Below are 14,268 nucleotides of genomic sequence, written 5' to 3'. Positions count from 1 at the left end.
ATCCATACATAGCCCCCTTATATGGAAGACAACATTTCAGGACAATGCATGGATCTTTAAAAGTAGCTGTAAAACCCCATATATACCCACTGAAGTGACCAGCCTCAGGTGATACATAGGCGAAACAAATCCTCCCACATACTAGAGCTGCACAATTCATCGTTAAAAAATAGCGATCTCTATTGCAGTTTGCCGATACTTTCATACAAGTGGAGAGACTTATCTGCTCACTCAGCTGTCAAAAGAAAACATAGGGCAGTCTGCCAAGTTGTTAACATGATTTAATATTAACATTCATCTTCTGTGTGTGTAAAGAAAAATAACTTGGCAGACTGCCTGGATTTTAACAATGTGTAAATGCAGGAAGTTTAACTACTTGGAAATCTTTTTATGACACTTGTTTAAGTTAAATTGGAGTTGCATCCCATTAAAAAATAAAAATAAAAAAAACACTGCCCTATGCAAACTGCTGGGAGTGTCAGTGAAATGTTAATGACACCCCCAGATCAGTTTGCATATTGCAGTGCGATTTGCAAACTCGCACAGGAATCTGATCGCATGGTGTAAACACCCATGCGATCCGATTCTGTTGCGGACCAAAAAATAAAAATAAAAAAAATAAAAAAAAGGGCCCTGTGCGAGTTTGCGGCGGGTGCGATGCGAATTCAGCCATACTATCTGTATGGCTGAACTCGCATCGCACAGAGATCGGATGTGATTTGCACTGCGGTGCGAATCACATCCGGTTCTCATAACCGCAGCAGTGTAAACCCAGCCTAAGCAGCAAAAAAATAAAACGATTCTCATTTTAGCCAGACTCATGCAGCTCTAGACTACATACACTGTACTTGTTTATCTGCAGCCTTCTCTACAGTTCAAATTACACAGTTTGAAGGCCAATTCCTAAGGTGGAGGGGAGAAGGGGGGCAAGTCTGAACTCGCATACAGTAAAGCAGAGAGCAGGGTGTAACCTGAGACCTGAGTGGTGGGAATGGATATGTGCTGGAGAGAGGGGTAGGACCATCTCCTGAGTTTGTGGTGTTGGTATAGCCAGTCAGAGGTAACCCATGCAGATAGCAAGGGAAGACAAAGCAGACAGAAAACAGAATAGGTGCTTTATATTGAGGCAAGTATATCCAAAAGAGGAATACGCTTTGTCAATTTTCCATGTCACAGATTAACAACCACTTTAAATGAGAATTACAACACATTTTTGGAAGTTAACTTGCTGTATTTCATAGAAAACATACATGAGAAACAGCAAAAAGAGACCAAGTAGAGAATCGAGTCTGCCCAGGTTTTTTTTTTAATATACAGATTTCTTTTATACAACAGTTACTTTGCGTATAAATCCATGTTTATCCCACGCATGACTGGACTGACTCACTGCTGGAAGTCCATTCCAAGCATCAACTACTCTTGGTAAAATATTTTCGAAGATTAGTTTTGAACTTTCCTCCTGATAGTTTGAGGTCAAGCCCCAGTGTTCTTTAACTTGTCGTCTTCATATTAAAAGCTTTGGCCAAGCTGATAATCTACTCATACCAGCTGTGCTTTACCAGTCACAAGAGGCAGAAGCAGAGGCTGAAATATAGAAGCTAAACAAGTTCTACACTACAGGTCTCCAGGACTGTTCCTGACAGCAAGTACAACTCACAAACCTGTACTTCCATGTACAGCACCATCTTCTGCAGAGTCTGATTCAATTTCTGTCTGAGAAATTACTGCACCCCACTTTCCTTATGTGGCTCTAAAATCTCCCCAATGGAGTTAGACAGGAATTTTAATATATTCTCCAGGAGGTTATAATCAATCACTTTGTATAAATACATCCATATGTGACAAGGGGCACTCTGTCTGGAGGTTCAATATTCAATACAATAGATTGTTGCACCAGATAGATTCCTATTGCCTTCAGGCCCTGGAGCTCAACTAATCCAGACCAGACTGGAGAAAGGAGAGAGACTGCAGAGCACAGATTACTAGGATAAAGTCTCACAAACAAAATAGATCTTCCCAATTCACTGGTAGATTTTCTGGGAAGTCCATTTCCTAGCTTTCTGGAGAGCAGGAAGAAGACAACAGCCTTGCCACCATCATCGGTGACCAAGTAGAGGATTATTCCACAGAGAGTCTGTTAAGTGTCGGAGTATGTTTCAGTATCACCATCTCCTGGGAAAATTAATTGTTATGAGAAACACCTAAATATTAGCAGAGCATCTACTGCAAGGGCCCAAGGGTCCAGGTGTTGCTGAATCTGGATGCCAAAAGATCCATATCCAGCATCCCCCTCCCCCCCCCCCCCTCATTTGTGGCAAAGGGCTTGAAACACCTCCATATAAAGAGCCCGTTCTGCCAGATCCAGACACTGACAACTAAAAGTCTACCTGCTAATTTTCCAAACCTGGGATGTGGAGAAGTCTGAAACATGTAGCTTTGACCAAGAGATGATCAGGTCATCTTCCCTCTTATGTATGCACGCATGCATTCTGGTACCCCCTTGGTCGATATAGACCAGGGCATTGCTCAACTGGATTATCAGATGCCCTCACAAATTGAAGGGTTCAGCTTTAGCTCAAGGATGCTGATGAGAAGATGGGACATTACCTATATTGAGAGGGCATAAAGGACTCCTCCACAGCTTGACAGGCTGACATCTGTCACAAGGACGCCTAATGTTTTTGGAGGAAAAACTTCCCAACTCCAGCCCTGGGTTGGCAATCCATCATGACAACAAGTCTGGTCTTGCAGCTCAGGTGCAGTGGGAGGTCCAAGAACTATGTCCATTTGTCCCATACAGATAAGATGTTGTGTTGCAACAGTCTGGAGTGTAATTGGGTGCACAGTACAACCGCAAAAGGCTGAAGCAGATAAAAGGCAGATAGAGCTGATGGGGGAAGAAAGATGTGAACATGCAAGTGGCATCCTAAACATCTACTAAAGTCTCCCAAAGGGAGGCAATGACCGATCTGGCAGACTCCGTGCAGCAATGACTGAAGAGGCATGCTTTCAACCCCTTATATTAATAGCCTCTATAAGGCCCGATATTCTGCCCATAAAATAAAACATTGTGGTAGAAAATTCCACTTGTGATTAAAAGAAGCAAGGGTGTGCAACCAACAGGCCAGTGGAGTGTCCAAAGAAAGGCAAGGGAAACAGACTGGAGGCAATTATTCCGAGTTAGCGAGGTCATCTGACCCTTTCTTTCCCTTGTGCTTTGGATCTGCCATGTGTAGTGTATGCAAAGGGGTACTTCCGAACTCTGCTGCTGTGGAGGGGGAATGGGGGGGCCTTTTGTGCCAAGCACCATAGGCTGTTGTACACCCAGGTAGTATAGCCAATTGCTGTGCAATGCTATAGTGGACATGGTCATCTTAAAGCAGAACTAAAGCCTCACCTCTTAAACTGAGCAGGGAGGCTCTTTATTGCAGAAGGGACATGCAATGTCCCTTCTGCAATAAAAGAAACCTGTCTGCTTCCAGTCTTTGGAATGTATACCGACTTGCACAAGAGCAGCTCAGATTACATTCCGGCACAGCACCTGTATGTTGGGATGGCTGCACTCCTGCACACGAGTTATGTCATCCCTCACCAGCCAAAAAGATCAGCCACAGCAGGTTACCCAGAAGAAGCTGGGTACAAGATGCTGACGAGAGACGTCAGACCCCTAAAGGGAGGCAAGTATTGTGGAGTAAATTTAGCCCTGCTTTAAAGCAGTTGTAAATCGCTGAATGTTTTGTTTCTCTACCACCCCCCCCCCCCCTTGCCTGCAAGGTAAATCCATTATGTGCTAGTATATACCAGCACATTATGTAAAACTTAGCTGAAAACAAAGTATTATGCCACTTCTGGGTTCGTGGACTACAGCTCTGAGCCGCAATGACATCACTCCTGTGCATGCACGCAGGAGCGACTGTTCACGACACAGGGTTCTAAAGAAACGGCACGGTTCCTCTGGAGCGCATGCACCAGCGATGTCACTGGCTGCATGTATGCTAAATATTTCCTAAACCGTTCATGTTTAGGAGATATTTACACTACCTATAGATAAGCCTCATTATAGGCTTACATATAGGTAAAATGTAATGTTGGAAGTTTACTTCCACTTTAATAGAGGATTTATCAGAGAGAAAGAAAACAAAGGTTCTAAAGAAGGTGGTAAGCTTTTCTTGGGATGTCCCTGAACCTGAAAAAAATGCTGACATCCTGTGTTTTCAGCTGGGCCCATCTGATAGGGAACCGCTGTCAGGCCATGACTGACTGCAGGATATTAACTCCCATAGCCTGCATTGGCCAGCAGGCGAGGCAGTCAGGTGTATGGGCCAGGCTCTGGTATGGGAGCAGCAGATGATACAACAGCCCAGGATCGGGTATAGGGGACAGCAGACATGGGCGACAGCCCAGGGAATTTGGCATTACTTCCTTTGAGCGGTGGTGGAATATGTGGGAGTGCTGTGGAACGCTAAGAGAAACTGCTTCTTTAGGACAAAAAGGTTGAAACCATAAAGTTCACTGGCTTTTTTTGACTTTGCATACATTGTAAAGTCATAGGCTCCAGGTGAGAGCACATCCAGCGATGGTGGTGGCATTTAAAATATTTAAGCACTGAAGTGGATAACTATAATAAGCACTAAAATTAATTAAGAAGTCAAAAGGAATGAAGAATTAATGTATCACAAAAAAGACATTTGCGGATGTAAATTTATTGTATGCACAGAAAGCACTGCACAGGATCAGGTATAAGGGGCAGCAAACCGGTAAAGAATACAGAAGACCAGGATAACGGGCCAGAACCAGGTACAGAGGACAGCAGACAGGGGCGATAGGCCAGGCTCAGGAATAGGGGACAGCAGTAAGGGAAGAGAGCTGCAGACAGAAGTGACAGACCAGGGTCAGGCGTAAAGGATAGCAAACAGGGATGACAGACCAGGTATAGTGGTCAACATTGAGGTGGGACAGGCTGGGGTGATCTGTTTGGACAGCAGTCATGGATGACAAGTCAGGGCCAGTACAGACAGCAGCCAAAAGAGAGGGGAACAGTAGATGGAGGTGAGGCCTGGGTCAGTGTAGCAGAAAGCATTTAGGGGTGGCAGGCCAGGGTCAGGTGTAGGGACAGCAGACAGGCTTGTTAGGCTCAAGGTCAGACAGATGGCTGTCATGGGTGACAGGCCAGGGTTGGGTTTAGGAGAACGCAGTCAGGAATTGAAACCAGGGTCAGGTGTAGGGGACACCAGAAAGGCTTGGTAGGCTAGGGTCAGATATACACAAGACCGGGGTGACAGGCAGATTCAGTGTAGGCCAGCAGTCAGGGGTGACAAGCTGGGGTCAGTGTAGGGGGACAGCAGTCAGGCTTGATAGGCTGAGGGGCTTTGACAAAGCGCATGCGCGCGAAACATGCAATTCACGGCAACAGAACAGTGGACACTTACACAACTGACTCCAGGACACCTTTCCCCTTCATCTCCAGCACAGCAGTGACATCACAGAAGGCGCATAGGTGCACTAAGAATATCGACCCCGCTCGGCTTGGTTGTTCCCTCTGGGGCCGTTTACCTTACACAGGTTGCCTTTCCATCCTCCTGACCACCATCCAGCCGTGGCATCCACCTGGTGCTAGCAGGTTTTGCCAGCATGCTCCCCTTCTGGGAACTGAATTTTCTCCCCTCCATTTCCTTGGATGGCGATCGATGTTCAAACCATCTTTCAGGCAAGCCTCCCAGATGATTGTTTCCCCTTATCCACTCTGAGGTCACTGGTAACCTTCACTACCATTTATTTCATTTCATTTGACTGTTCAACCATTTTTAATTTTATTTTTTTAACTTTTACCACCGCACACAGATGTACATCGGCAGAATGGCATGGGCAGGCAAATGGGTGTACCTGTACGTCCCTTTAAATTTGACACCTATTGGGCGCACGCCCGCCGCACAAGCGTTCCCCGGGAACTCTAAGTTCGCAAGCAGCCTGCAATTGCAGTGTGCAGAGGCAGGACAGGGAGATGCCCATGTAAACAGCATTTTCCTATTCTGCCTTGTGACATGACAGAGCCACTGCTTCCTGTCATCAGGAGCAGTGATTGCCGTCATGTCAGTGGTAGCCCATCCCCCCTACAGTTAGAACACCTCCCTAGAACACACTTAACCCCTTGATCACCTCATAGTGTTTAACCCCTTCCCTGCCAGTGTCATTTACACAATAATCAGTACATTTTTATAGCACTGGCTGTATAAATGACGATGGTCCCAAAATAGTGTGAAAAGTGTCAGATATGTCTGCTATAATGTCACAGATCACTGTCATTACTAATAAAAAAACTGGAAAACAAAAAAAAAAAAAAAAAAAACGCAGAGGTGATCAAAATTACTGGAGCTGCACGATTCTGGCTAAAATGAGAATCACAATTTATTTGCTTAGAAGATAGATCACAATTCTCGTGGTGTAACTTTCACATTAAAACAGAAAAATAAAAAATAATAAGTAAATAAAATGGGCTAACTTTACAGTTTCGTGGTTGGGGTTTATTTTTTTTCCCCCAAAAAAAATGTGTTTGAAAGACTACTGGGCAAATACAGTGACAAAATATTGCAGCAATTGAGAGATATAGATATAGATATATACTCTATGAGAGAGATAGATAGAGAGAATAAATAGAAAGATAGATAGATAGAGAGAATAAATAAATAGATAGATAGAGAGAATAGATAGATAGATATCTATCTCTATTATGTTTGGGGGTTCCAAGTAATTTTCCAGCAAAAATTTCTAGAAAAAAAATATTGATTTTAACTTAAAAAACAAGTGTCAAAAAAGATTTAGACTTTAAGTGGTTAAACTTCCTGCCTGGATTTTCTCTTTACACACAGATGATTATTCCTTTGATCTAAGAAGGAATAGTTACAATGTTTCATGCTAAAAACTTGGCAGACTGTCCAGATGGTTTATTGACAGCCCAGTGAGCAGACAAGTCTATCCACTTGTTATATGAAAGAATTGGCAACATGGGGGTTAAATCGAGATCATGATTACTTGTGCAGCTCTATCAAATACCACCAAAAGAAAGCTCTATTTCTGGGGGGGCACAACATTGCATGACCAGCAGTTGTCAGCTAAAGTGAAGCAGTGCCAAATCACAAAACATGCTCTGGTCAGGAAGGGGGTAAAATCTTGAGGGGCTGAAGTGGTTATGGAGTAAATAGTATTGTTTATGCATAGCTCCGCTGAGGGGGGCGACAGCGGCCAGGGGTGACCAGCGGCCAGGCTCCGCGGAGTGGGGGGGGTTACAGCGGCCAGGGGTGACAGGCCAGGCTCCGCAGGGGGGGGGGGGTTTGGGGGACAGCGGCCAGGGGTGACAGGCCAGGCTCCGCGGGGGGGGGGGGGGTTTGGGGGACAGCGGCCAGGGGTGACAGGCCAGGCTCCGCGGGGGGGGGGGGGGCGACACAGCCGCCAGGGGTGACAGGCCAGGCTCCGCAGGGGGGGGGGGGTTTGGGGGACAGCGGCCAGGGGTGACAGGCCAGGCTCCGCGGGGGGGGGGGGGGTTTGGGGGACAGCGGCCAGGGGTGACAGGCCAGGCTCCGCGGGGGGGGGGGGGGGGTTTGGGGGACAGCGGCCAGGGGTGACAGGCCAGGCTCCGCGGGGGGGGGGCGACACAGCCGCCAGGGGTGACAGGCCAGGCTCCGCGGGGGGGGCGACACAGCCGCCAGGGGTGACAGGCCAGGCTCCGCGGGGGGGGGCGACACAGCCGCCAGGGGTGACAGGCCAGGCTCCGCGGGGGGGGGGGCGACACAGCCGCCAGGGGTGACAGGCCAGGCTCCGCGGGGGGGGCGACACAGCCGCCAGGGGTGACAGGCCAGGCTCCGCGGGGGGGGCGACACAGCCGCCAGGGGTGACAGGCCAGGCTCCGCGGGGGGGGCGACACAGCCGCCAGGGGTGACAGGCCAGGCTCCGCGGGGGGGGGGGGGGGCGACACAGCCGCCAGGGGTGACAGGCCAGGCTCCGCGGGGGGGGGGGGGGCGACACAGCCGCCAGGGGTGACAGGCCAGGCTCCGCGGGGGGGGCGACACAGCCGCCAGGGGTGACAGGCCAGGCTCCGCGGGGGGGGCGACACAGCCGCCAGGGGTGACAGGCCAGGCTCCGCGGGGGGGGCGACACAGCCGCCAGGGGTGACAGGCCAGGCTCCGCGGGGGGGGGGCGACACAGCCGCCAGGGGTGACAGGCCAGGCTCCGCGGGGGGGGGGGGGCGACACAGCCGCCAGGGGTGACAGGCCAGGCTCCGCGGGGGGGGGGCGACACAGCCGCCAGGGGTGACAGGCCAGGCTCCGCGGGGGGGGGGACAGCCGCCAGGGGTGACAGGCCAGGCTCCGCGGGGGGGGGACAGCCGCCAGGGGTGACAGGCCAGGCTCCGCGGAAGGGGGACAGCCGCCAGGGGTGACAGGCCAGGCTCCGCGGAAGGGGGACAGCCGCCAGGGGTGACAGGCCAGGCTCCGCGGAAGGGGGACAGCCGCCAGGGGTGACAGGCCAGGCTCCGCGGAAGGGGGACAGCCGCCAGGGGTGACAGGCCAGGCTCCGCGGAAGGGGGACAGCCGCCAGGGGTGACAGGCCAGGCTCCGCGGAAGGGGGACAGCCGCCAGGGGTGACAGGCCAGGCTCCGCGGAAGGGGGACAGCCGCCAGGGGTGACAGGCCAGGCTCCGCGGAAGGGGGACAGCCGCCAGGGGTGACAGGCCAGGCTCCGCGGAAGGGGGACAGCCGCCAGGGGTGACAGGCCAGGCTCCGCGGAAGGGGGACAGCCGCCAGGGGTGACAGGCCAGGCTCCGCGGAAGGGGGACAGCCGCCAGGGGTGACAGGCCAGGCTCCGCGGAAGGGGGACAGCCGCCAGGGGTGACAGGCCAGGCTCCGCGGAAGGGGGACAGCCGCCAGGGGTGACAGGCCAGGCTCCGCGGAAGGGGGACAGCCGCCAGGGGTGACAGGCCAGGCTCCGCGGAAGGGGGACAGCCGCCAGGGGTGACAGGCCAGGCTCCGCGGAAGGGGGACAGCCGCCAGGGGTGACAGGCCAGGCTCCGCGGAAGGGGGACAGCCGCCAGGGGTGACAGGCCAGGCTCCGCGGAAGGGGGACAGCCGCCAGGGGTGACAGGCCAGGCTCCGCGGAAGGGGGACAGCCGCCAGGGGTGACAGGCCAGGCTCCGCGGAAGGGGGACAGCCGCCAGGGGTGACAGGCCAGGCTCCGCGGAAGGGGGACAGCCGCCAGGGGTGACAGGCCAGGCTCCGCGGAAGGGGGACAGCCGCCAGGGGTGACAGGCCAGGCTCCGCGGAAGGGGGACAGCCGCCAGGGGTGACAGGCCAGGCTCCGCGGAAGGGGGACAGCCGCCAGGGGTGACAGGCCAGGCTCCGCGGAAGGGGGACAGCCGCCAGGGGTGACAGGCCAGGCTCCGCGGAAGGGGGACAGCCGCCAGGGGTGACAGGCCAGGCTCCGCGGAAGGGGGACAGCCGCCAGGGGTGACAGGCCAGGCTCCGCGGAAGGGGGACAGCCGCCAGGGGTGACAGGCCAGGCTCCGCGGAAGGGGGACAGCCGCCAGGGGTGACAGGCCAGGCTCCGCGGAAGGGGGACAGCCGCCAGGGGTGACAGGCCAGGCTCCGCGGAAGGGGGACAGCCGCCAGGGGTGACAGGCCAGGCTCCGCGGAAGGGGGACAGCCGCCAGGGGTGACAGGCCAGGCTCCGCGGAAGGGGGACAGCCGCCAGGGGTGACAGGCCAGGCTCCGCGGAAGGGGGACAGCCGCCAGGGGTGACAGGCCAGGCTCCGCGGAAGGGGGACAGCCGCCAGGGGTGACAGGCCAGGCTCCGCGGAAGGGGGACAGCCGCCAGGGGTGACAGGCCAGGCTCCGCGGAAGGGGGACAGCCGCCAGGGGTGACAGGCCAGGCTCCGCGGAAGGGGGACAGCCGCCAGGGGTGACAGGCCAGGCTCCGCGGAAGGGGGACAGCCGCCAGGGGTGACAGGCCAGGCTCCGCGGAAGGGGGACAGCCGCCAGGGGTGACAGGCCAGGCTCCGCGGAAGGGGGACAGCCGCCAGGGGTGACAGGCCAGGCTCCGCGGAAGGGGGACAGCCGCCAGGGGTGACAGGCCAGGCTCCGCGGAAGGGGGACAGCCGCCAGGGGTGACAGGCCAGGCTCCGCGGGGGGGGACACAGCCGCCAGGGGTGACAGGCCAGGCTCCGCGGGGGGGGGGGGGCGACACAGCCGCCAGGGGTGACAGGCCAGGCTCCGCGGGGGGGGGGGGGCGACACAGCCGCCAGGGGTGACAGGCCAGGCTCCGCGGGGGGGGGGGCGACACAGCCGCCAGGGGTGACAGGCCAGGCTCCGCGGGGGGGGGCGACACAGCCGCCAGGGGTGACAGGCCAGGCTCCGCGGGGGGGGCGACACAGCCGCCAGGGGTGACAGGCCAGGCTCCGCGGGGGGGGGGGGGGGCGACACAGCCGCCAGGGGTGACAGGCCAGGCTCCGCGGGGGGGGGGGGGGCGACACAGCCGCCAGGGGTGACAGGCCAGGCTCCGCGGGGGGGGGGGGCGACACAGCCGCCAGGGGTGACAGGCCAGGCTCCGCGGGGGGGGGGCGACAGCCGCCAGGGGTGACAGGCCAGGCTCCGCGGGGGGGGGACAGCCGCCAGGGGTGACAGGCCAGGCTCCGCGGAAGGGGGACAGCCGCCAGGGGTGACAGGCCAGGCTCCGCGGAAGGGGGACAGCCGCCAGGGGTGACAGGCCAGGCTCCGCGGAAGGGGGACAGCCGCCAGGGGTGACAGGCCAGGCTCCGCGGAAGGGGGACAGCCGCCAGGGGTGACAGGCCAGGCTCCGCGGAAGGGGGACAGCCGCCAGGGGTGACAGGCCAGGCTCCGCGGAAGGGGGACAGCCGCCAGGGGTGACAGGCCAGGCTCCGCGGAAGGGGGACAGCCGCCAGGGGTGACAGGCCAGGCTCCGCGGAAGGGGGACAGCCGCCAGGGGTGACAGGCCAGGCTCCGCGGAAGGGGGACAGCCGCCAGGGGTGACAGGCCAGGCTCCGCGGAAGGGGGACAGCCGCCAGGGGTGACAGGCCAGGCTCCGCGGAAGGGGGACAGCCGCCAGGGGTGACAGGCCAGGCTCCGCGGAAGGGGGACAGCCGCCAGGGGTGACAGGCCAGGCTCCGCGGAAGGGGGACAGCCGCCAGGGGTGACAGGCCAGGCTCCGCGGAAGGGGGACAGCCGCCAGGGGTGACAGGCCAGGCTCCGCGGAAGGGGGACAGCCGCCAGGGGTGACAGGCCAGGCTCCGCGGAAGGGGGACAGCCGCCAGGGGTGACAGGCCAGGCTCCGCGGAAGGGGGACAGCCGCCAGGGGTGACAGGCCAGGCTCCGCGGAAGGGGGACAGCCGCCAGGGGTGACAGGCCAGGCTCCGCGGAAGGGGGACAGCCGCCAGGGGTGACAGGCCAGGCTCCGCGGAAGGGGGACAGCCGCCAGGGGTGACAGGCCAGGCTCCGCGGAAGGGGGACAGCCGCCAGGGGTGACAGGCCAGGCTCCGCGGAAGGGGGACAGCCGCCAGGGGTGACAGGCCAGGCTCCGCGGAAGGGGGACAGCCGCCAGGGGTGACAGGCCAGGCTCCGCGGAAGGGGGACAGCCGCCAGGGGTGACAGGCCAGGCTCCGCGGAAGGGGGACAGCCGCCAGGGGTGACAGGCCAGGCTCCGCGGAAGGGGGACAGCCGCCAGGGGTGACAGGCCAGGCTCCGCGGAAGGGGGACAGCCGCCAGGGGTGACAGGCCAGGCTCCGCGGAAGGGGGACAGCCGCCAGGGGTGACAGGCCAGGCTCCGCGGAAGGGGGACAGCCGCCAGGGGTGACAGGCCAGGCTCCGCGGAAGGGGGACAGCCGCCAGGGGTGACAGGCCAGGCTCCGCGGAAGGGGGACAGCCGCCAGGGGTGACAGGCCAGGCTCCGCGGAAGGGGGACAGCCGCCAGGGGTGACAGGCCAGGCTCCGCGGAAGGGGGACAGCCGCCAGGGGTGACAGGCCAGGCTCCGCGGAAGGGGGACAGCCGCCAGGGGTGACAGGCCAGGCTCCGCGGAAGGGGGACAGCCGCCAGGGGTGACAGGCCAGGCTCCGCGGAAGGGGGACAGCCGCCAGGGGTGACAGGCCAGGCTCCGCGGAAGGGGGACAGCCGCCAGGGGTGACAGGCCAGGCTCCGCGGAAGGGGGACAGCCGCCAGGGGTGACAGGCCAGGCTCCGCGGAAGGGGGACAGCCGCCAGGGGTGACAGGCCAGGCTCCGCGGAAGGGGGACAGCCGCCAGGGGTGACAGGCCAGGCTCCGCGGAAGGGGGACAGCCGCCAGGGGTGACAGGCCAGGCTCCGCGGAAGGGGGACAGCCGCCAGGGGTGACAGGCCAGGCTCCGCGGAAGGGGGACAGCCGCCAGGGGTGACAGGCCAGGCTCCGCGGAAGGGGGACAGCCGCCAGGGGTGACAGGCCAGGCTCCGCGGAAGGGGGACAGCCGCCAGGGGTGACAGGCCAGGCTCCGCGGAAGGGGGACAGCCGCCAGGGGTGACAGGCCAGGCTCCGCGGAAGGGGGACAGCCGCCAGGGGTGACAGGCCAGGCTCCGCGGAAGGGGGACAGCCGCCAGGGGTGACAGGCCAGGCTCCGCGGAAGGGGGACAGCCGCCAGGGGTGACAGGCCAGGCTCCGCGGAAGGGGGACAGCCGCCAGGGGTGACAGGCCAGGCTCCGCGGAAGGGGGACAGCCGCCAGGGGTGACAGGCCAGGCTCCGCGGAAGGGGGACAGCCGCCAGGGGTGACAGGCCAGGCTCCGCGGAAGGGGGACAGCCGCCAGGGGTGACAGGCCAGGCTCCGCGGAAGGGGGACAGCCGCCAGGGGTGACAGGCCAGGCTCCGCGGAAGGGGGACAGCCGCCAGGGGTGACAGGCCAGGCTCCGCGGAAGGGGGACAGCCGCCAGGGGTGACAGGCCAGGCTCCGCGGAAGGGGGACAGCCGCCAGGGGTGACAGGCCAGGCTCCGCGGAAGGGGGACAGCCGCCAGGGGTGACAGGCCAGGCTCCGCGGAAGGGGGACAGCCGCCAGGGGTGACAGGCCAGGCTCCGCGGAAGGGGGACAGCCGCCAGGGGTGACAGGCCAGGCTCCGCGGAAGGGGGACAGCCGCCAGGGGTGACAGGCCAGGCTCCGCGGAAGGGGGACAGCCGCCAGGGGTGACAGGCCAGGCTCCGCGGAAGGGGGACAGCCGCCAGGGGTGACAGGCCAGGCTCCGCGGAAGGGGGACAGCCGCCAGGGGTGACAGGCCAGGCTCCGCGGAAGGGGGACAGCCGCCAGGGGTGACAGGCCAGGCTCCGCGGAAGGGGGACAGCCGCCAGGGGTGACAGGCCAGGCTCCGCGGAGGGGGGACAGCGGCCAGGGGTGACAGGTCAGGCTCCGGAGGGGGGACAGCGGCCAGGGGTGACAGGTCAGGCTCCGCGGAGGGGGGACAACGGCCAGGGGTGACAGGTCAGGCTCCGCGTAGGGGGGACAACGGCCAGGGGTGACAGGCCAGGCTCCGCGGAGGGGGGGGACAGCGGTCAGGGGTGACAGGCCAGGCTCCGCAGAGGGGAGACAGCGGTCAAGGGTGACAGGCCGGGGTCAGAGGTCACTCACCACTTTCAGGTCTAGCACTCCGTCCTTCGCCTCCTGCAGCAGGGACACAAATTTGCTGGTGAGGAGCCCCAGACTCTTCTCATGTCTGCTGGACACTCCCGCCGGCTCCGCCATGCCTGTCATCCCGGGGCGGGCTTCTACAGCCAGCCCGCCCCACACCCGTACCGTTCCGTATCCAGCAAGAGCACGAGGAACTCCACGAGAGAAACCACCACACCGGAAGTGACGTCCAGCCGCGCGGTTGCCTTGGAGACTGAAACTTGAAGGCACCTACAGGCGACATATTTAAGGGACCGAAAGCGCCACGAGAAGCTGGTGCGGCCATGTTGACAATTGGCAAATTTAGAAGGAAGGAAAAACAGTGAATGCCTGAAAGATTTATTTAGTGGTGTTGTAATTGCTTGTAAACGGAGCTGGGTTTCTTTTAATTTCAACACACGTCTCGTTATCGTTTTTTGCCTTTTGTGTGTTTTCCCTTTTCAAGTATGGCTTTCAGTCAAATAGCTAGTATGGGCTCAGTGGTATTACGTCACCCCGGAGTGAGCCAATCAGCATTGAATAGTAAACATGGAAGCTGTCTGGCATTGGATGACTAGGAGAACAACACAGGAGCACGTGGCTGGAGGAT

General features: G+C 59.0%; 1 protein-coding gene across 1 annotated transcript in view; it reads right to left on the bottom strand.

Moving 5' to 3' along the window:
* The window catches only part of E2F5 (E2F transcription factor 5), a 48,080-nt gene extending 34,199 nt beyond the window's left edge, over positions 1-13,881 (bottom strand). The window contains exon 1 of the mRNA XM_077492961.1: positions 13,641-13,881. Within this exon, the coding sequence (XP_077349087.1) occupies positions 13,641-13,763 (123 nt within the window). The 5' untranslated portion in view covers positions 13,764-13,881. The remainder of the gene's footprint in view (positions 1-13,640) is intronic.
* Positions 13,882-14,268: the final 387 nt, after the last annotated feature.

This window comes from Lithobates pipiens, unplaced genomic scaffold, assembly GCF_037356315.1.
Source record: "Lithobates pipiens isolate NorthernLeopardFrog02 unplaced genomic scaffold, aLitPip1_a1.2 Scaffold_19, whole genome shotgun sequence".
NCBI classification, from domain to species: Eukaryota; Metazoa; Chordata; class Amphibia; order Anura; family Ranidae; genus Lithobates; species Lithobates pipiens.
This window is presented reverse-complemented; position numbering and strand designations above follow the sequence as displayed.